Consider the following 21,789-nt stretch of genomic DNA (forward strand, 5'->3'; position numbering starts at 1 on the left):
CCACTTTCCACCACAGCAGGAGGGAGACATAGCGAATGTGGTGGATTGAGACGCATTCCATGCAAAAAAAGACAGATATCTCTATCTTAAACAGATAGATTTTGATGAGATCATTTTATTATGTTACTTAGACTCCAGGGGGTTTTAAAGACCTTGTTTACTGTCAACCTCACACCAAGCTTCATTGAGAGACAAACAAAAATAATAATATTTGGAAGTATAACTATGCAAACGTATATCTATACTAATGCATGATAATGATAATATACAGTATATTGGTATCGATTGACTGGAATATTGATTCCAATTTTCCAGTAGGCCTACAGTATTTATGTTTATCCAAGACCACTGTCACTGCTCAGTCAACCAAACACAGTCTATTCAACAGCTTTCAATAAAACACCTTGCCTTCAGGGCCGAGTCATGCATTAATCCCACATGGCAGAGATGTAGCGGGACATGGTGAAAGAAATGTAAAGGCTTTTTTTGTCTCTGCTGTCTGAAAAGTGGGCCACAGGCCATGTGCAAGGGACTGTAAGCACTGGGGACTAAAGTCCTGGTTGGTATAGATAGCTTGTTACAGTGAAATGGTTTAATGTTATGGATTGGAGCTTGCCCTTTACTGCTCTAATATCAACTGTATTGAGGGGAACTAAACATCACCCTCTATAATGCTTGGCTTGAATCATGTCATCGTAAATGACTTGTTTCACATAACTTTATCAACAATATCACTTTCACATGACAGTTTAAAACTTACATGATTATCCACTATGTGAGAACAATGAACATGTTTAATGGCAGACTAAATATTCCGGCATATTGGTGCACAATGTATTGGGCAGTGCGTGACCTCATTACTGAGGAACCCTTTAATTGGTAAGCGGACGATAATTACACATATACAGTACTTATATTTTAAATAATGTTTTAATTAGCTGCTTCTTTCACTTGAAAAGCTCCAAGTCATTCCGGAGATATTTGTGTTGATAACACATTGTAATTCACACAACCTAGAGTATCTGGCTAGTCTACCAAAGAAACACCAGACTGAGTGCATGATCAATAGATTATACAGTCTGAAAAATAGAAAGAGAATCATGCATTTTCATGAATTGCTACAGAAGGATTCATACAGACACTGAATTTGTTTTTTCCTCTGCATGAAATGTCTGGTTTTGTTAAAGATATGTGATGTTGGTGTCATGTTGATGTCATGTCCTGGTTGCACCCTATCTTATCTCAGTTTCCTGTTTTTGTACATTTTTGATGAAACCTTGTCTCACACACCAGCTCATGTCTGCTCTTTAGACTGTTACTGTACATATATGTCCTCTGAACATGGTTAAGACATGTAGCACAGGGCTAAATGCTTGCGATTCATTTTGCACATTTCTATGATCAGCTTCACATTTCCTGGTGTCATGCTGCAAAGCAATGTATAAGACTTAGTCTATATTTTTGTGGTAATTAGCCTCAATGTGTCATGGGTGGATTTGACAACCAGTAACAACTCATTAGGATCTGAACTAGTTAATATCAGGGTTATAGGGTTCCCACTCCTAAAGAAAACCAAACACTCTAAGCAGTCAAAACAATGTCTTCCTGTGAGTTCAAGTGCCAGTAAACAGCCTACTAAACAGGATACCCTGCTCCCATGCTATCAAGCCAGGGTTATTGAAAAAGGACCTAATCTAATCACGTGCACTGTAGTAGTTTTCCATTCAGCAAAAACACTCTTTTCAGTCAGAGCACAATCGCACGAACACTCTCTGGTGTTTTGACACGAAACGACTGGATGGTTGTACGGCAAGTGAATTCCCCTCAGTAACTTGTTACTGATATGTGAATGCACCTTTGGCTTCTACTGGTGACTGGTCATGACACTCTAGTTGAGCCCCAAAGCAAACATCTAAGTAAGACTACTTGGAGCAGAATTATTTGAGGGGAGGCTGAGACACCTGTTCACCTAGGCCTAGTGCCTTCTGTGATCCTGAGGCAGTGAGCTGAAGGGAGTGGTGCTGGGAAGTCTCCCATATTTGGTTTCTCCCTTGGCCTAATTGGTAAAAGTCAAATATAATGGCCGTTGGCCATCATCTACCAGTCTTTATAAGACTGTTCGAAGCGTTTACTGATGTTGGAGAGAATTATAATATTGGACACAATAAAACACAGGATAGTATGCTGCATAAAACTGCTTGAAATATTAATTATGCTTTTGAAATATCTGCTGCAATAAAATAATTAAGAAGTAACTAATAAAATAACTAAGAAGTTTGATTTATGTAATTTGATATTATTGCCATCAACGAGCACTAAGCCCTGAACACTAACCAAGCTGTCTACACTGTCTAATCATGACAGCTGTAGTAGCAGTATTAGTACAGGAGTAGTAGTAGTAGTGATAGTAGTAGTAGCAGTATTAGTACAGGAGTAGTAGTAGTAGTGGTAGCAGTATTAGTACAGGAGTAGTAGTAATAGTGGTAGTAGTAGTAGTAGCAGTATTAGTACAGTAGTAGTAGTAGTGGTAGTAGTAGCAGCGGCATTAGTAATAGTAGTAGTGGTAGTAGTAGTAGTAGTAGTAGTAGTAGTGGTAGTAGTAGTAGTAGTAGTAGTAGTAGTAGTAGTAGTAATAGTAGTGGTAGTAGTAGTAGTAGGAGTAGTAGTAGTAGTAGTAGTAGTAGTAGTAGTAGTAGTAGTGGTAGTAGTAGTAGTAGTAGTAGTGGTAGTGGTAGTAGTAGTAGTAGTAGTAGTGGTAGTGGTAGTAGTGGTAGTAGTAGTTGTGGTAGTGGTAGTAGTAGTAGTAGTAGTAGTAGTAGTGGTAGTAGTAGTAGTAGTGGTAGTAGTGGTAGTAGTAGTAGTAGTAGTAGTAGTAGTAGTAGTAGTGGTAGTGGTAGTAGTAGCAGCAGCAGCATTAGTAATAGTAGTAGTGGTAGTGGTAGTAGTAGCAGCAGCAGCATTAGTAATAGTAGTAGTCGGCCGGGCCACAGAGCCATACGAAACATACTTTTTGTATTTTTGAGCACCTCCGAGAAGTAAAGTTTGATACCTACTAATGGTTAAGTTACTTTAGACAGAAACGAAAGAAGGGATGTTGGTCGGGGAGGATGGGTATGCGTAATCAGTCTAGGAATCCAAAGGTTGAATGTTTGACGACGTGTCAGCGACAACTGTAGCATTTTAGATAACCCTTCCTCTAACCCTTATTCTAAACTTAACCCAGTTCACCTAACCTGCTATGTAAATTCACTTAACTTTTGTCGTTTAAGTTCTCCTAACCTATTTACGAAAATTATACTAACCTTTGTCATTAGTTCCCCTAATCGCCAACATAAATTCTCCCCGTAATTCTCCTTTGTTGTTACGGCACAACAAGCAACCTGGTCTCAGATAAAGATGTGAAATAGTATATTGTATGTCCTCCAAGATTTTTAATAAATTAAGTCATCCAATTCGTATGATATTGTACAACCGGGTGAGACGTATGATACTATACGTCCTCTCATTCATATGATATTGTACGACCACTATTCCATTCATAATGCAACCTAACATAACGTATAATACTAAATGGAGTACACATACTTACATACAGAATAATACGAATTGCCCTGAGACCACGCTGCTGCAGCAGTAGTGGTAGTAGTAGTAGTATTAGTAGTAGTAGTAGGAATAGTAATAATGCCAGTTACTGTTGCTATGCGACTAGCATGAAATGCTTTTTCTCCTCCTATAGGGTCAGTAGCAGGTGCTGTAGTGAGGGGTTTGCCTGCCTACTGAAGGGGACTGCAGAGTTGTACTATCAGGAGCTGCAGTGACTTTCTGCAGAGCTATGGAAAAGGGAGAGGAGCAGTCAGTCACTGAGGAGCGGGGTAGAGATTGGGCTAGGAATGATGGAAGAACGCTTGGACGCGGAGCTTGGATGCGGGTAACATAACTATGAATCACAAAGATTTGACAGATTCTATCATCAAAAGAAAACATTAGCTGTCAAAACAATAGTATGTTGACATAGCATTATTCATTTTGTCGTAAATTAGCATTTACTGTCATCAGTTGTTGTTACAGGTATTAGCAAGAGACATGAATCTGAAGTATTTAGAGTTATGGAGTTGAACAGGTGTATAATACAAATGGATGTTTGAGGATTAAAATTGCCATAATGATTAAAGTCTTATGCACACAGTTTCATAGAAAGTGTATACTGCCCTAGTTATGGACTTCACACCATGATTTAGAGTATGTCTTCCAAGGTATGTCTAAATGCAGGATAACCAGCCTTTCCAAAAATAATCCTCTCTCCAGTCAGTGTGTTTCATGTAGATCCTCAGGAGACTTCATGGTTCCTGAAGGGAAAGCTGCCAACTGAGTGTTGCTCATCACCAGTATCAAACAGCCTCACGACCGCCTCTCATGTACTGAGGTAGATTCACTAGACTAGAGGAGATGTACATACAAAAAAAACATCTATATAGAGCCAAATAAGGATTCTTTGGCTTGTAACCATAGCGGATCCATTTTTGGTGCTATATAGAACCTTTTTTTAACGTTCTATACAAAAACATGCTCATAAGGTTCTAAATGGAAACTTTATGGTGCTATAAATAACAATTTCCTAAGGTTCCATAAAGAACCATTAATCACAAGTTATATATAGCACCAAAAAGGTTTATGCTATGGTTCAACCCTTTTGGGGGCTATATAGAACCCTTTTTTATGGTTCTTTATAGAACCTTTATAGAAAAAGGTTCGATAGAGAACCTTTGTTAATCTCAAAGGTTTTTTGTAGAACTTTTTGAAGAACCATATAGGGTTTTTTATTCTGGTTAGCCATATTATATTGTTAAAATTCCTTATATGTAATTATTGTTTTAATTGACAAGTTGAATCAGGTGTGCTATCTCTGGAACAGATGGGAATCCCTGAGGAGAGAATTGAGAACCACTGGTTTAGACAACAGACAAAACTGACACGAGGCCATACGTGAGTCTTTCACAAGACACAGTCACTGGCCTTAATCATATACACTTGTTTAACATGTAATGGCATAATACAACATATTAGATAAACTGTAATGACACTCTTGCTTACAGTTACACAAAAGGAGCTGTGCGCAACCACACCACAAAATATTAGAATGAGCCACAGGCCCTTCATTTTAAAGCCCTTATGTGAACGGCAAAGAACCACTGAAGGGCTCAAAGGGTTCTTTGAGTCATTATGGCTCCATATAGAAACCATCACCCGTCCCAAAGAACCATTGAGGAATCCTCTTTTCTTAGTGTTTAGAGGCAGATATCTAGCTGAAGTATCGGCCTAAGTGGTGTACGTACTGTGGGACTGGATCCTGGACTTCCTGACAGGCTGCTCCCAGGTGGTGAGGGTAGGCAACAACACATCCACCACGCTGACCCTCAACACATGGGCCCCTCAGGGGTGCATGCTTACTCCCGTCCTGTACTCCCTGTTCACCCACAACTGTGTGGCCGCTCACGACTCCAACACTATCCTTAAGTTTGCTGACGACACGACAGTGGTTGGCCTGATCACCGACGACAATGAGACCGTATATAGAGAGGAGGTCAGTGACCTGGCAGTATGGTGCCAGGACAACAACCTCTCCCTCAACATCAGCAAGACAAAGGAGCTGATTATGGACTACAGGAAAAGGAGGGCCGGGTACATCAACGGGGCTATAGTGGAGCGGGTCGAGAGCTAAAGTTCCCCGGAGTCCACATCACTAAGGAATTAAACATGGTCCACACACCAACACAGTCGTGAAGGCACGACAACGCCTCTTCCCCTTTTGGAGGCTGAAAAGATTTGGCATGGGCCCTCAGATCCTCAAAGAGTTCTACAGCTGCACCATTGAGAGCATCTTGACTGGCTGCATCACCGCTTGGTATGGCAACTGCTTGGCATCCGACCGCAAGGTGCTACAGAGGGTAGTGCGTATGACCCAGTACATCACTGGGGCCGAGCTCCCTGCCATCCAGGACCTCTATACCAGGCGGTGTCAGAGGAAGGCCATAGCAATTGTCCGACTCCAGCCACCCAAGTCACAGACAGTTCTCTCTCCTACTGCATGGCAAGTGGTACCGATGCATCAAGTGTTCTACCCCTAAGCCATAAGACTACTAAATAGTTTAAAAATGGCACCGGAAGAAATGGCAGCAGTTTTATGGGCGCCGAACCAATTGTGCGAACCAATTGTGGGTTTTTTTCGCGTTATTTGTAACTTATTTTGTACGTAATGTTTCTGCCACCGTATCTTACGGCAAAAAATATCTTCTGGATATCAGGACAGCAATCACTCACCTCGGATTAGACAAAGATTTTTTCTTCAACAAGCAGGACACAGGATGTACTTCGAACACCCGACAAGGCCAACATCCCCGTCATTGGCAAGAGAAAGAGACGCAGGTACAGAGGACACAGAGCGGGGTGCCTCATAAGGATCTGCCGACGGCGTGTGGGAAAGCTGCAATTACCGTCAACTTTGGACAATAAATTAGACGAGGTACGATCACGAATATCCTACCAACGGGACATCAGAAACTGTAACATCTTATGTTTCATGGAATCGTGGCTGAATGATGGCATGGATATTCAGCTAGCAGGATATACGCTGCACCGGCAGGATAGAACAGCACACTCCGGTAAGACCGAGGGGGGGCGGTCTGTGCATATTTGTAAACAGCAGCTGGTGCACGAAATCTAAGGAAGTCTCTAGATTTTGCTCGCCTGAAGTAGAGTATCTTATAATAAACTGTAGACCAGACTATTTGCCAAGAGAGTTTTCATCCATACTTTTCGTGGCTGTTTATTTACCACCACAGACTGCTGCTGGCACTAAGACCGCACTCAGTCAGCTGTATAAGGAAATAAGCAAACAGGAAACTGCTCACCCAGAGGCTGGGTTTCTTCCGATGGCATTGAGGAGTACACCACATCAGTCACTGACTTTATCAACAAGTGCATCGAGGACGTCGTCCCCACAGTGACTGTACGTACATACACCAACCAAAAGCCATGGAATACAGGCAACATTTGCACTGAGCTAAAGGGTAGAGCTGCCGTTTTCAAGGTGCGGGACTCTAACCCGGAAGCTTATAAGAAATCCTGCTATGCCCTTCGACGAACCATCAAACAGGCAAAGCGCCAATACAGGACTAAGATTGAATCGTACTACACCGTCTCCGACGCTCGTCTTATGTTGCAGGGCTTGCAAACTATTACAGACTACAATGGGAAGCACAGCTGCGAGCTGCCCAGTGACATGAGCCTACCAGACGAGCTAAATCACTTATATGCTCGCTTCGAGGCAAGCAACACTGAGGCGTGCATGAGAGCGTCAGCTGTTCCGGACGACTGTGTGATCACTCTCCCTGTAGCCGACGTGAGTAAGACCTTTAAACAGGTCAACATTCACAAGGCCGCGGGGCCAGACGGATTACCAGAATGTGTGCTGCGGGGATGTGCTGACCAACTGGCAGGTGTCTTCACTGACATTTTCAACATGTCCCTGATTGAGTCTGTAATACCAACATGTTTCAAGCAGACCACCATAGTCCCTGTGCCCAAGAACACTAAGGCAACCTGCCTAAATGACTACAGACCAATAGCACTCACGTCCGTAGCAATGAAGTGCTTTGAAAGGCTGGTAATGGCTCACATTAACACCATTATCCCAGAAACCCTAGAACCACTCCAATTTGCATACCGCCCAAACAGATCCACAGATGATGCAATCTCTATTGCACTCCACACTGCCCTTTCCCACCTGGACAAAAGGAACACCTACGTCAGAATGCTATTCATTGACAACAGCTCAGCATTCAACACCATAGTACCCTCAAAGCTCATCACTAAGCTAAGGATCCTGGGGCTGCCCCCAGGTGGTGAGGGATCTGATGGGCTGCACCCAGGTGGTGAGGGTAGGTAGCAACACATCCGCCACGCTGATCCTCAACACTGGAGTCCCTCAGGGGTGCGTGCTCAGTCCCCTCCTGTACTCCCTGATGATTGTGGACTACAGGAAAAGGAGGACCGAGCACACCCCCATTCTCATCGACGGGGCTGTAGTGGAGCAGGTTGAGAGCTTCAAGCTCCTTTGTGTCCACATCACCAACAAACTAGGACGGTCCAAACACACGAAGACAGTTGTGAAGAGGGCACGACAAAGCCTATTCCCCCTCAGGAAACTAAAAAGATTTGCCATGGGTCCTCAGATCCTCAAAAGGTTCTACAGCTGCAACATCGAGAGCATCCTGACTGGTTGCATCACTGCCTGGTACGGCAACTGCTCGGGCTCCGACCGCAAGGCACTACAAAGGGTAGTGCGTACGGCTCAGTACAACACAGGAGCTAAGCTGCCTGCAATCTAGGACCTCCAGGGTTCAGGATACTACCTCAATTAGCCCGACTAACGGGTGCCACCGCACATTGGCTACCCGGACTATTTGCATTGAGCTCCCGCCACCCACCATCCGCCAACCCCTCTTTTACACTACTGCTACTCTCTGTTTATCATATATGCATAGACACTTTAACCATACCTACATGTACAGTTGAAGTCGGAAGATTACATACACCTTAGCCAAATACATTTAAACTCAGTTTTTTACAATTCCTGACATTTAATCTGAGTAAAAATTCCCTGTCTTAGGTCAGTTAGGATCGCCACTTTATTTTAAGAATGTGAAATGTCAGAATAATAGTAGAAAATTATTTATTTCAGCTTTTATTTATTTCATCACATTCCCAGTTGGTCAGAAGTTTACATACACTCAATTAGTATTTGGTAGCATTGCCTTTAAATTGTTTAACTTGGGTCAAACATTTCGGGTAGCCTTCCACAAGCTTCCCATAATAAGTTGGGTGAATTTTTGCCCATTCCTCCTGACAGATCTGGTGTAACTGAGTCAGGTTTGTAGGCCTCCTTGCTTGCACACACTTTTTCAGTTCTGCCCACAAATGTTCGATTGGATTGAGGTCAGAGCTTTGCGATGGCCACTCCAATACCTTGACTTTGTTGTCCTTAAGCCATTTCCCACAACTTTGGAAGTATGCTTGGGGTCATTGTCCATTTGGAAGACCCATTTGTGACCAAGCTTTAACTTCCTGACTGATGTCTTGAGATGTTGCTTCAATATATCCACATAATTACCCTTCCTCATGATGTCATCTATTTTGTGAAGTGCACCAGTCCCTCCTGCAGCAAAGCAACCTCACAACATGATGATGCCACCCCTGTGCTTCACGGTTGGGATGGTGGTCTTCGGCTCCCCCTTTTTCTTCCAAACATAACGATGGTCATTATGGCCAAACAGTTCTATTTTTGTTTCATCAGACCAGAGCACATTTTTGCAAAAAGTACGATCTTTGTCCCCATGTGCAGTTGCAAACTGTAGTCTGGCTTTTTTTATGGCGGTTTGGAGCAGTGCCTTCTTCCTTGCTGAGCTGCCTTTCAGGTTATGTCGATATAGGACTCGTTTTACTGTGGATATAGATACTTTTGTACCTGTTTCCTCCAGCATCTTCACAAGGTCCTTTGCAGTTGTTCTGTGATTGATTTGCACTTTTCACACCAAAGTACGTTCATCTCTAGGAGACAGAACGCATTTCCTTCCTGAGCGGTATGACTGCTGCGTGGTCCCATGGTGTTTATACTTGCGTACTATTGTTTGTATAGATGAACGTGGTACCTTTCGGCGTTTGGAAATTGCTCCCAAGGATGAACCAGACTTGTGGAGGTCTACAATGTTTTTTCTGAGGTCTTGGCTGATTTCTTTTGATTTTCCCATGATGTCAAGCAAAGAGGCACTGAGTTTGAAGGTAGGCCTTGAAATACATCCACAGGTACACCTCCAATTGACTCAAATGATGTCAATTAGCCTATCAGAAGCTTCTAAAGCCATGACATCATTTTCTGGAATTTTCCAAGCTGTTTAAAGGCATAGTCAACTTAGTGTATGTAAACTTCTGACCCACTGGAATTGTGATACAGTGAATTGTAAGTGAAATAATCTGTCTGTAAACAATTGTTGGAAAAATTACTTGTGTCATGCTCAAAGTAGATGTCCTAACCGACTTGCCAAAACTATAGTTTGTTAACAAGAAATTTGTGGAGTGGTTGAAAAACGAGTTTTAATGACTCCAACCTAAGTGTATGTAAACTTCAGACTTCAACTGTACATACTACCTCAATTAGCCCGACTAACCGGTGCCTGTATATAGCCTCGCTACTGTATATAGCCTCACTACTCTTATTTTTCACTGTCTTTTTACTGTTGTTTTTATTTCTTTACTTATCGATTGTTCAGCTAATACCTATTTTTTACTTAAAAATCACACTGTTGGTTAGGGCCTGTAAGTAAGCATTTCACTGTTAGTCTACACCTGTTGTTTACGAAGCACGTGACAAATAACATTTGATTGATTTGATTTGAAAGCTATGATTTACTATTTCAAATTACCTGTTGTATTCGGCGTACGTGACAAATAAACTTGATTTGTTTTATCAAACTGATTTGATTTAGTTAACAAAATAGCTACCTGGACTATCTGCATTGACTGTCTTTGCACTAACTCTTTTGACTCTTCACATACACTGCTGCTATTTATTATCTATTCTGTTGCCTACCCACTTTAACACTACCTATTTGTACATATCTACCTCAATTACCTCGTAGCCCTGCACATCGACTCAGTACTGGTACTCAAAGTTACTCACTGTGTATTTATTCCTCATGTTAATCTTTGTTTCTTTATATTTCTCTCTGCATTGTTGGGAAGGGCCCGTAAGAAAGCATTTCACTGTTAGTCTACACCTGTTGTTTACGAAACACGTGACAAATAACATTTGATAGATTTGATTTGAAAGCTATGATTTACCTCTTTTTTTTTTTTTTTTTTTTTACAAGAGTTTAATTAGTAAACTACATAACCTATGCAAATGTTAACATTAGGCCGGAGCTGGCCAAAACAACTGCCATTAAACATTATTATTTCTTACAACTACAGATGTAGGATCTTAATTTGAGCAAGTTTGCTACAGCAGGAAATAATCCTGTAGCAACAGGACATTTTAATTATTATGTGGATTATAATTAATTGAGATTTTTGTAGGGGTTGATACATTTTTTGTAAAGGGAAAATCAGGTCCGAAATTTCTAAATGGAAATTACAAACTTCAGAAGCCATTTTAAACCTCCAAGCTTTAAATTTCCTGCATTGCAGGAAAGTTCTCCTCAAACAGGGTGATCAAATTAAGATCCTACATTTGCACTGCTTCAACCACTAGCTACTGGCACTGCCACCTGTACAACAAGGACCTCCCACTGTGTCCTGCTGTTGCTTTGGCTGCTAGTACACAGGTGACATTTTTTCATGGAAATTATGGAGTGAGCCAGCTGCTTTAGAGCAGCCACTAACAACATACAATGCAAAAAATGGCCAGCAGACAGCCTAGCAGTTAAAAGTGTTAGGCCAGTAACCGAAAGGTTGCTGTTTCAAACCCCTGAGCTAACTAGGTGAAACGTCTGTTGATGTGCCCTTGAGCAAGGCACTTAACCCGAATTGCTCCTGTAAGGCTGGAAGAGCTTCTGCTAAATGTAAAATAAAATATGCAAATCATCCACAACTCTTCATCACTATCTTATTTACATGTAGCCTAAGTACTCAGCATGGACAAAAACAGATCAGCGAAACGGAGAGACTTTATACTTGCAGAGTAAATGGATGTTTCTATGAATTAATCAACTGTACTGAGGCCCCTGAGTTTCTGATGCTAATAGATGTATTGTAAACGCTTACTGTATTTACTACTTACAACAGGCCTATTCCTGAAGACAACCTTTCTACATCAATACATCTAGATAATCATTGCCTATTTACTTTAGGTCTACCCAGCCCAATTACTGTAAGGATGCCTTCTTTTTGCACTCTATCCTTCCTCTCAGACCAAACCCAGGTCCCTATCCCTCCATATCTCTCTATACGTTGCTGTTCAGTGCAGACTAGACTGGATATAGCAACCAAGGTGTGTCAGGCAGAACGCAAATGTATTGTGTATCTTATCTGATCATCTATAAACTCGTTTTTGTTTTCTTCCATTCACATAAAGAATGTTATTTACCATTTTGATACAGTAGGATAATGATAAATTAAAACGTTGTATGCTATTAGTTACACGTTTTTCAAATTGAGGGAGGAACAATGAACATGTAGGGCTAATGGTGGTTTATTTTCTGTTAAATGACAAACCTGAGTCCCCAATTAGAGCAAAAAGCCCATGGATGGATGGAATCCGTACGATTATTTTGTTGAAAGAAAAAACACTGATGCCGATATTGATAATAAAACGACAATGGCACAGCCAAGCCTAAAACAACGATATGATAAAGCCGGTTAATGTATCACTCCCAAAGATGAGTGAATGAACCCGTCTACTTTTTCCCCCGCACAGTTCAGAGAATACTCCCATATCGTTTATTGTCACATCGTAACCTGACAATCTTACCTTCGGTTTGGGCGTTTCCTTGTATTTCAGCTGGTTGGTTTCTTGATTTTAAAATAGGTCTCCCCTGGCATATTGGAACCCCATTCAATGCATCTCTCTTTCGTTTTCAGCAGAGGAGAGAGTCGGTGAGCTGTATCGCTGTCCACTATTCGTAGCCTTCTCCAGTATTCGTGCACGCTTGCATTCATCCACGCTCACCACGCCTTCGCCCCGCGGGCATTTACGTGACAGGGCTTCTAGCGCTCGCTCTCCTCTTAGCTACTGCCACTGTACTGAACTGTACACACAATGGGTCACAATCTGCTCTTTGCTGCTGATTAACGTTCGTGTTTTAGACATGATGCAGACCTATTCGTAATACCTATTTTGTATTTTACCCTGGTATTATTATGGAAACCTATCAGGCCTATCGGGGTGTTAAAAATTATAATAATTGTAAGCAATGGACATTGTGTAAATTAATGCATTTCCATTGGATATGTACCCCACCTGCCCACCACCTTAAAAAAAAGTGATACGTCAGAAATGAATAAGATTGAACTAAAGTGACATACAAAAGCTGCTCAATATTGCAGAAAATATCACATTTAAGTGTGAACCTGAGGTCGTTTGTGAAGTGGTATTGATATAACATGCTGTCAAGAAAAAACAGATATAATCTATTAATCTCACTGTCTATTTTAACAAATGCATCTGAACATTTGAGAGCTTAATTGGATTGAATCATATGACTGACATATACAATACAGTTAATGAAATATTTATTGTTGCCTTAACACAGGCAAAACATATGTAGCTTCCGTATGGAATATAACCAAGCTACAGGGAAGGAGTCATGATTCATAAGGACACAGCGAAAGAAACAATGGCCTGTAACTTCGCTGTATATGAACGATAGCACAATTTAAGTTTTCTCCTGAATAATATTTACAAACAGTTGTCTTATTTGAAAATGTTGTGCTGAAAATATTCTGCAAGTTAATTGTAACTTGCCTAGATAATTTTTCAAGCTGCTGATTGATGAACCAAGACGCTGGTTTGTTACCATTCTCTCCCGGCCTACTGTAAACGATTTACCCTGGGGACACCCATCCCCTAGTGACCCTCCAACCCTCATCCTATCCCCCCATCCCCCCCTCTAGGGTCTCTGTCATCAGACATGAATAAGCATCTCATTAGCATTCCCCACAACCATCTGTCCTCTGGATATCTCCTTCTCACTGCCAAGAGCCAACCATCTGAGTTGTTTAGATATTTATGCTGCATAAACTATACAAACAGATTGCAGTTACGTTTTTTGTGGGGATAACCCTATAAACACCCTGTGAAAGGCCCTGTGCAGTTTCCTGTGTTTTATATACAGTACCAGTCAAAAGTTTGGACACATCTACTCATTCAAGGGTTTTTCTTAATTTTTTTACTATTTTATACATTGTAGAATAAGACATCACAATTACAAAATAACACATGGAATCATGTAGTAACCAAAAAAGTGTTAAACAGATCAAAATATATTTTATATTTGAGATTCTTTAAAGTAGCCACCTTTTGCCTTGATGACAGCTTTGCACACTCTTGGAATTTTCCCAACCAGCTTCATGATGTAGTCACCTGGAATGCATTTCAATTAACAGGTGTGCCTTGTTAAAAGTTCATGTGTTGAATTTCTTTCCTTCTTAATATGTTTGAGCCATTCAGTTGTGTTGTGACAAGGTAGGGGTGGTATACAGAAGACAGCCCTATTTGGTAAAAGACCAAGTCCATATTATGGCAAGAACAGCTCAAATAAGAAACGATAAATGTCAGTCCATCATTACTTTAAAACATGAAGGTCAGTCAATACGGAACATTTCAAGAACTTTGAACGTTTCTTCAAGTGCAATCACAAAAACCTTCAAGTGCTATGATGAAACTGGCTCTCATGAGGACCGCCACAGAAAAGGAAGACCCAGAGTTACTCCTGCTGCAGAGGATAAGGTCATTAGTTACCAATCTCAGAAATTGCAGCCCAAATAAATGCTTCACAGAGTTCAAGTAACAGACACATCTCAACATCAACTGTTCAGAGGAGACTGCGAGAATCAGGCCTTCATTGGCGAATTGCTGCACAGAAACCACTACTAAAGGACACCAATAATAAGAAGAGACTTGCTTGGGCCAAGAAATACGAGCAATGGACATTAGACGGGTGGAAATCTGTCCTTTGGTGTGATGAGTCCAAATTTGAGATTTTTGGTTCCAACCACTGTGTCTTTGTGAGACGCAGAGAAGGTGAATGGATAATCTCTGCATGTGTGGTTCCCATCGTGAAGCATGGAAAAGGAGATGTGATGGTGCTTTGCTGGTGACACGGTCTGTGATTTAACTAGAATTCAAGGCACACTTAACCAGCATGGCTATCACAGCATTCTGCAGCGATACGCCATCCCATCTGGTTTACGCTTAGTGGGACAATCATTTGTTTTTCAACAGGACAATGACCCAACACACCTCGAGGCTGTTTAATTAAGGGCTATTTGACCAAGAAGGAGAGTGATGGAGTGCTGCATCAGATGACCTGGCCTCCACAATCACCCAACCTACACCCCAAATATATGTTGTTTTGTTTAACAATTTTTTGGTTTCTACATGATTCCATATGTGCTATTTCATAGTTTTGATATATTCAGTATTATTCTACAATGTATAAAATAGTAAAATATAAAAACCCTTGAATGAGTAGATGTGTCCAAACTTTTGACTGGTACTGTATATATTTTACAATTTTTATTGAAAACAGTCACAGTAAGGTAAAAACGTATGCATTGGACCTTTAACTGTATTAGTAGGGTTGTTCCACAAAATTAGTCCCTTTTGTTGTGTAACTTGCTGAACAAGTTCACCTTATTTTAACATTCTGTCATGAAGAACACATGTTCAACTTAATAAAAAAAGCATGTTTTCCTATCTCAAGAGGTTAAATAAAAACAAATACTACACTGCTCAAAAAAATAAAGGGAACACTTAAACAATACATTGTAACTCCAAGTCAATCACACTTCTGTGAAATCAAACTGTCCACTTAGGAAGCAACACTGATTGACAATAAATTTCACATTCTGTTGTGCAAATGGAATAGACAAAAGGTGGAAATTATAGGCAATTAGCAAGACACCCCCAATAAAGGAGTGGTTCTGCAGGTGGTGACTACAGACCACTTCTCAGTTCCTATGCTTCCTGGCTGATGTTTTGGTCACTTTTGAATGCTGGCGGTGCTTTCACTCTAGTGATAGCATGAGACGGAGTCTACAACCCACACAAGTGGCTCAGGTAGTGCAGCTCATCCAGGATGGCACATCAATGCGAGCTGTGGCAAGAAGTTTTGCTGTGTCTGTCAGCGTAGTGTCCAGAGCATGGAGGCGCTACCAGGAGACAGGCCAGTACATCAGGAGACGTGGAGGAGGCCGTAGGAGGGCAACAGCCCAGCAGCAGGACCGCTACCTCCGCTTTTGTGCAAGGAGGAGCACTGCCAGAGCCCTGCAAAATGACCTCCAGCAGGCCACAAATGTGCATGTCTGCTCAAACTGTCAGAAACAGACTCCATGAGGGTGGTATGAGGGCCTGACGTGGAAGCTTGTTGGAAGCTTGTTGTAATGTCGTGTCTGTAGGTAGCAGGGAAGTCAGGCGCAGGAGAATCGAACTTGGTATAAATGGAGTAGTTTAATAGCCTTTAAAAAACTCCAAAACCAAAGTACATAATAAATAAAAGTGGGTACAAGAACCCGTCGCGCACCAATACATAAATCACAAACATATAAACAAACAATCTCTGACAAGGACATGATGGGAAACAGAGGGTTAAATACACAACATGTAATTGATGGGATTGGAACCATGTGTGAAGGAAGACAAGACAAAACCAATAGAAAATGAAAGATGGATCAGTGATGGCTAGAAGATCAGTGACATTGACCGCCGAACACAGCCCGAACAAGGAGAGGGACTGACTTCGGCGGAAGTCGTGACACCTGTTGTGTGCAACAGGGTGGATTAAAATTGGATGCAAGCTTCACAATTTTTTTTTTTGTTAAAACATTTCTAACCTGTCTATCTATGGGTAAAAGTGTTGATGTGTTATGCTCAAACCACACAGTTTTCCACCACAAAACATTAGACAATGTTCAATGTTTCTTTTGAAAACATTATTTAAAAATGACAAAATGCAGCATTTTGGCACTTTAGCAAGTCTTTTTTTATGTAAGAAATCTGATTTACTTAATTGTCCATGTGATCTATATTAAATGGTACTTCATTTAATATAACAGGATTTTTAAATTCAATATTGGTGCACAATTTCTAGTTACAATGTCAAAAGGATGCAAAAAGGACCAATTTTGAGTAATAACCCAGTACCTGTGTGTAATGGTTTATCCAGATATTCCCTTTTTCAATAAGAATCTAGGCAAGACTATAGGAAACTTTAGGAAAAATCAACAAAGTATTTTACTGACTTAGACCATTCCATCAATAGAGCTTGCATCAATTTAGGGTGGTTACACTGAGATTGTTGGAGCATGACACATCCTTGAACTGAATGTGTTTATATAGTGTAGTAGTCTGCCACAGATACCGTGACAGTATCCAGGCTGCATAGGAAATTGTCATAGAAAGCACCTATAAGGTACAGCAAAGACCTGAGCATGTGCACGAGACAGTGAGCAGAACATGATTCATTAGAGATTACATGATTTTATAGAAATAGAAAGGAATAGAAAATAACAGTGTAGAATATATTTACTATAATGATACATAAGCAGAGGCTTATTAGAGAAGGTTCAATGTTGACAGGTGTGCCTTGCTTCCATTCCTAGAAACATTTGTTTTTAACTGTATTTGCATGGTGAAATGTAGGTCTTTTCGCCAGGTGAGCAAGATGACACAAATGCAAATATTGAACTTGCAATTATTGCATGGTGTCGCCTGCAGGCTCAATGAGGATGTTGATTTTCCTTGCTTTACACTGCCTCCCAGTGGAGAAGAAATTACTTTAAAAGGGACAGGGGCAGATTGGAAGTCACAAATAGGAGAGACCCCTGTGATTAAGTTCACAGCTGTTGCTAGTGTGCGGTAGGGTGATAGCTCAGAGGATAAGAAAAAATATCTACCGAATAAATATCCTACCTACATTTGTAGATAGAACAGATTTTCTCAATGTTATTCTGCTATGACCATCAAAAAACAGGAGATAAAACATTTAATTAAATTCAAACATTATCAATATTGGATATGTGCTTTTAACATGGCTATGTAGTATCTTACATTTAGGAATAGTCCACTCATCTGATGGTTTTCAGTGTGATTTGTACATGGCAGTTGTGTTGCACAATAGGCTTTATATTGTGTTGTAACACTGTAGCCTAGCTGCCTATTGTAGTGAGAAATGTAGGCCTTGTGTGACAATTATGGAAATGTTGTTTAGGATATTATTTTATGAACGGATATTGATATTTGTAAATGTAAACAATGCATATAGAAAGTTATATGGCCTGCTCCGGCATTTGACCTATTCAGCAGAATTGAGGGTAAAATGTGATAAAAGACCATCAGATGTTGGACCAATGAAAAAGCTGCTGACACTGACAGATCAAAACACAAACTTGCGGGCTACGGTATCATGGTGCTTGTAGTTCTCTATCCCATACACCATACACACTATTTCTACGGCCACTATTACCTTCTCTACAGAACTACATGTTTTTTTGCGCTGTTTGCGCGCTGGCTCTTGGAGCAAGACGGGTTTGCGATTTCAGTGGCTTGTACTGCGAGTGTTTTAAAGAGGTGGCCATACCATCGTTCGTTTCTTTATAATTTGTTATTGTCAAGAGTTGACAGCCGTAAGTATGCAAGCGGAATCGGGTATAGTTCCTGACTTCGAGGTTGGAGAAGAGTTTCAAGAGGAACCAAAAACGTATTACGAATTGAAGAGTCAGCCCTTGAAAAAAAACAGGTCAGTGCTTTGGCTGTGTGCACAGTTATTTCCTCCGGTAAAGAGGAATTTGTTTTCCCAGCGTTGTTTTCAAAAGTTTTAAATAGGCTATCATTGGAATATGTTTTGGGGGTTATTATAATAATTACATTATTTCCAATTGACGCGCTTTCAAGGATGTCATCCTATATGCAGTCGGTCCTATCCTGTTGAGTACATTCTAGGAGGGATTTGTTTGCCTCCCATTCCTTATGGCTCTTTTATTGCACAGTTAGTTATGCAACACTTGGGTGTTGTCTTGTCAACATGCAACTTCAAATATTAGCCTGTGAAGAATAGCCTATACAGTTTGTTCGTGGATTTTGAACAGTCCGACTAGGGATTAGACTATGATGTCTTCTTCATACTGGTGTTGATCTTGGTGATACCATTCCCATCGTTATTTACAACATAAATATTAGGCTACTATATGTATAGTCTAAATGCATTTTCTTTTGGAAGAAATACATTTAATGCATTGCAAATGTAGTTAAAATGTCAAGGTAGAATGGCATCTTAAATGGTGTTGTACAGTCTTTCACACATGTTAAAATATGTGTCACATTACACTGGTGCATCACTCATCAGTTTGTGCATCAGTTGTAGGACTATTAGGAGAGAATAATGAACATGATAAATATCAATAGAGACCTAGTAAGAACTTCTTATAGATTCTAAAAGATCCTAAAATATTGTAGCCATGTTACTTCCCAATAAAGCTTATTTAACTACATAAAGGAAAATGTATAGATACTTTCCTAAGCAGTTGACAAATAAGTTATTAGAGCGCTATTTGTATCCATATTGTGTCCTGTGTCCCCAGCGCTGAACAAAGAACAGGGAGCTGAGTCAGGTCTGTTCTCTGGACATGACCTTATACCCCTCTGCTGCCTGGGGTCCAGGCCTCAGCTGAATTGTTGTCACTTTGGTTATGTCTCTCTTTGTAAGATCAGACTGAACAAATAATCGGGACTTTTCTATTCTCAAGGCTTATACATTTAACTTAAGTCTTTATACCATAATCTTGCCTTCTGTGTAATGGCATAGTGTATGGGAATGCCTTACATTCAGCAGTTTTCTAAAACGCCTGTCAATGCATGCCTATTGCCAGGAAGTTGTTTAAAGCAATATTGTCTCTTTGCGTCTGATAATTCTGTATCATTTCCTTATTGTCCTTAGTGGTGGAGACATGTGACCTTTCTGCTAAACAGAGGTTCCCCAGATAGAAGGGTGGTGTGTGTCTGAAACACTGTCTGAACATGACAGTGCTCTTCTGTGTCTAGAGTTCTTATAGCATTCTTGTGGTTGACCCAATCTATTTTTTGCATTCTGGATCTTGGCATTTTGTCAGCAATTTGTTGGATATTTTTCCAGTTTTATTGTTGTGGAGTTGTTTCTTTTTCCAAAACTTCTGTGGAGAGAGACTAACCTAATTCATAATTTTAAACTTGTTTCTTCATTAGTAAATTTCATTACACTGTTATAAGCTGAAAGGTATTTTTGTGCCCTCATCACAGCAGTTGCATTCTTAGTATAACTAAAAAGGTCTAGCTTTGAGTTGTGATTTAATGTCAGTTTTTGTGACTTTTGTGTGTCTCCAAAATTATCTGACATGCATGAATTAATTTCATTTTCTGCTTTTCCTGTGAGAATGCCCTACTAAAAGCAGTGCACGGCTTTGCAACAATGACAGAATACCAAACATTGAGTATAGTAATTTTGACCATGCTTATCCTCACATACACTTGTGGTTATGACACTAACAGCCCACTGTGGTTCATTTGTTTGACTGATGCGGTATACCCTGACAACTACAGTAAAGCAAGGACAAAGCTTAGGCATAGATTTACTGGCATGATAGGCCTAAAGTTCAGTGTTTCTAAATTTGAAATCATACGGTGATAACATCATGAATTATCTTGCTTTTATTGACAGTTAGTTTTTGTTTTCTTGCTGTCTCAGAAAGCTTTTGGCACAAGCAGCCGAACGAACCCCATGCAGACTCAGCGCCAGACTGTGTGTGCTTGATATAGACTTGAGACAGACTGTGAAACTTGTCTTCTATGCAGTGTAAATTAGCGATGTAAATTTAGCTATGTATATGACACCTTCAATGCAAAGCGGGCCTGGTGTTGTTTGTTGCTGAGATATTTAGCAGGGCAACCCATGGAGCCAGCTGCACATGTTAGAGATTATAATTAGACTGTCATTTATTCTGAAAGTTTCGTGAAAGAATTTGTTATGTCTCAGTTTTAATTTGCAGCATAGCTTCTTGTCAATATGTGCTACACCATTTTTTAGACCCCATCACTAAATAATGAAATGGACATATGAAAATAAAATTGAGATACATTTTGGAGAGATATTTCATGTCATGACATTATGAATGAAATAGTATGTAACGTCACTGGTGTCCAATCGTCACCTACTATACCTGTCACATTATCTTTCATCTGTCGCAGATGTGGATAAGAGGTGAGGTGTCAATGCAGCATTAAACCTCTGTCAAAGCATGGGACATGTCTGTAAGTCACATTGTCAATGTTTTTCCATTCTGGATCTTCCCGTTTGTGTGATATGATGACTACAGTAATTGAGCAGTTAAGGATGAACCATTCATGCACTCAAACAATACGTTCATGACTATACTATATGACGCTTTCAAGGAGCAGAGATGTCCCTAAGAGTTGTCCTCCAATGGTCATGCACCCAAACTCAAAGGCTCCCTCCAAGCCTCATTTGACCAGAGGTTGCCTTAAAAAGAGTTGTCCTTCAATGAACCTTCCATGCAATTGTCTTCTAGGCCACATCTTGGCCTAGAAATTACATGAACAGAAAATACATATAGTGTAAAAGTTCACTCAAGGGCATCAAATGGCAAAAGCAGAGAAATGTACAGAAAGTACATACTGTATTCCATTATGATGTATGTTTTTTCATGAGCATCTAGTATCCATTGCTGGTTTCAATGTGGCCTCTATAAGAAGGGGATTGTAGCTCAGAGTCTCAGGAAGCTTTCTGTTCAGTGGAGTCCGAACCAGAGATGCCAGATGCGCATACTGTATTGCATTGCTTTTAGGTTCTATGTTTTTACATGAGCATCGGCATCCAGTGCGGGTGTCAATGCAGCCTCTGAAACATGGTGATTAAGGGACAGTCAATGTCTCAGGGAGTGCTCTGTTCTGTTCCATATCATGCCAAAGAGGGCAGGCTAGGACCAGGGTGTTCCTCTCCTGATCCAGGATGGGGATCTGATTGCGTC

At 40.6% G+C, this 21,789-nt stretch overlaps 2 protein-coding genes across 4 annotated transcripts in view; one reads left to right on the top strand and one right to left on the bottom strand.

Annotated features, from left to right (window-relative positions):
• Positions 1–12,813, bottom strand: part of LOC129860800 (FERM domain-containing protein 4B-like) — a 29,300-nt gene extending 16,487 nt beyond the window's left edge. Inside the window, exon 1 of one of the 2 annotated variants that reach the window (XM_055931571.1) lies at positions 12,524–12,813. The gene's annotated coding sequence lies outside the window, so the exon portion shown is untranslated. The remainder of the gene's footprint in view (positions 1–12,523) is intronic. The other variant, XM_055931570.1, reaches the window with a different exon arrangement.
• A 5,468-nt stretch (positions 12,814–18,281) lies between these two features.
• Positions 18,282–21,789, top strand: part of LOC129860816 (microphthalmia-associated transcription factor-like) — a 42,099-nt gene continuing 38,591 nt past the window's right edge. For both annotated transcript variants that reach the window (XM_055931602.1, XM_055931603.1), the window contains exon 1: positions 18,282–18,509. In XM_055931602.1, the coding sequence (XP_055787577.1) occupies positions 18,403–18,509 (107 nt within the window). In that variant the 5' untranslated portion in view covers positions 18,282–18,402. The remainder of the gene's footprint in view (positions 18,510–21,789) is intronic.

Source organism: Salvelinus fontinalis, chromosome 8 (genome assembly GCF_029448725.1).
Source record: "Salvelinus fontinalis isolate EN_2023a chromosome 8, ASM2944872v1, whole genome shotgun sequence".
Classification (NCBI taxonomy): domain Eukaryota; kingdom Metazoa; phylum Chordata; class Actinopteri; order Salmoniformes; family Salmonidae; genus Salvelinus; species Salvelinus fontinalis.